Source organism: Rhincodon typus, chromosome 2 (assembly GCF_021869965.1).
Source record: "Rhincodon typus isolate 14 chromosome 2, sRhiTyp1.1, whole genome shotgun sequence".
Classification (NCBI taxonomy): Eukaryota; Metazoa; Chordata; class Chondrichthyes; order Orectolobiformes; family Rhincodontidae; genus Rhincodon; species Rhincodon typus.
The window spans coordinates 274,184-275,417 of NC_063333.1; the positions used below are offsets into that span (position 1 = coordinate 274,184).

General features: G+C 48.2%; 1 protein-coding gene across 1 annotated transcript in view; it reads left to right on the forward strand.

Moving 5' to 3' along the window:
• The window catches only part of LOC125487133 (plectin-like), a 9,296-nt gene that overhangs the window by 3,206 nt on the left and 4,856 nt on the right, over positions 1-1,234 (forward strand). Inside the window, exon 3 of the mRNA XM_048617357.1 lies at positions 1,088-1,214. Within this exon, the coding sequence (XP_048473314.1) occupies positions 1,088-1,214 (127 nt within the window). The remainder of the gene's footprint in view (positions 1-1,087; positions 1,215-1,234) is intronic.

The following is a 1,234-nucleotide window of genomic DNA, read 5'->3' on the forward strand; positions in this document are numbered from 1 at the left end:
CACACACTCACACTCACTCACACCCTGATTCTCACACACACTCACACTCACTCAGACCCTGATTCACACTCATACTCACTGAGAGCCTGATTCATGCTCACACTCACTCACACCCTGATTCACACTCACACTCACTGACACCCTGATTCACACTCACACTCAATCACACCCTGATTCACACTCACACACAGGCTCACACTCATTGAGACCCAGATTCACACTCACACTCACTCACACCCTGATTCACACTCACACACACACTCACACTCACTGAGAGCCTGATTCACACTCACACACAGGCTCACACTCACTGAGAGCCTGATTCACACTCACACTCACTCAGAGCCTGATTCACACTCACACGCATGCTCAAACTCACTGAGACCCGGATTCACACTCACACTCATTCACACCCTGATTCACACTCACACTTACTGAGATCCTGATTCACACTCACACTCACTCGCACCCTGATTCACACTCACACTCACTGAGACCCTGATTCACGCTCACACGCAGGCTCATGCTCACCCTGAAATCACACTCACAGCAATGTCACTCTCACACCGGAACCACACTTACACCCAGTTTCACACTCATTCTCGGGCTCACTTGCCTTGTCCTTGTGTCAGCAGGAAGTGGATTGTACAAAATGAAGTGAATTTGCTGATTTTGACAGGAAGGGAAACAAATCAGCATTATTCCGCAGTGGAGGGAGCTTGCTGGATGTGGAGGTGCAGAGGGATCTAGGTGTCCTGTCCATAAATCACAGAAAGTTAGTTTGTGGATACAGCAAGTGATGAGAAAGCAACTGGACAGTTGTTGTTTATTGTGAGGGAATAGAATAGAAAGGTCAGGGTGTGTTCCTGCAGATGGACAGAGTGAGGGCACATCCACAAGACTGTGGACAGTTTTAGTCTCCATGTTTAAGGAATGATATAACTGTATTTGACACAGTTTAGAGAGGTTTCGTTTGACTGATTCCTGGGTGAGGATGTTATATTCTGAAGGAAGAGTTTTGACCTGAGGGAAGGTTCTGGATATTGTGTTGAGTAACACTGAGCCTGTCTCTCTTGGTATTCCTCAGGCTTGAGAGCAGTCACCAGACCATCGTCAACATGTGGCATCAGCTTCACACTAACATGCAGAGCTTACTGCCCTGGCTATGTCTCCACCGTGACATGCAGCAGGTTCGCTCCTGGACCCTGCTCATGGTGAGTTAACCCCTACCCCT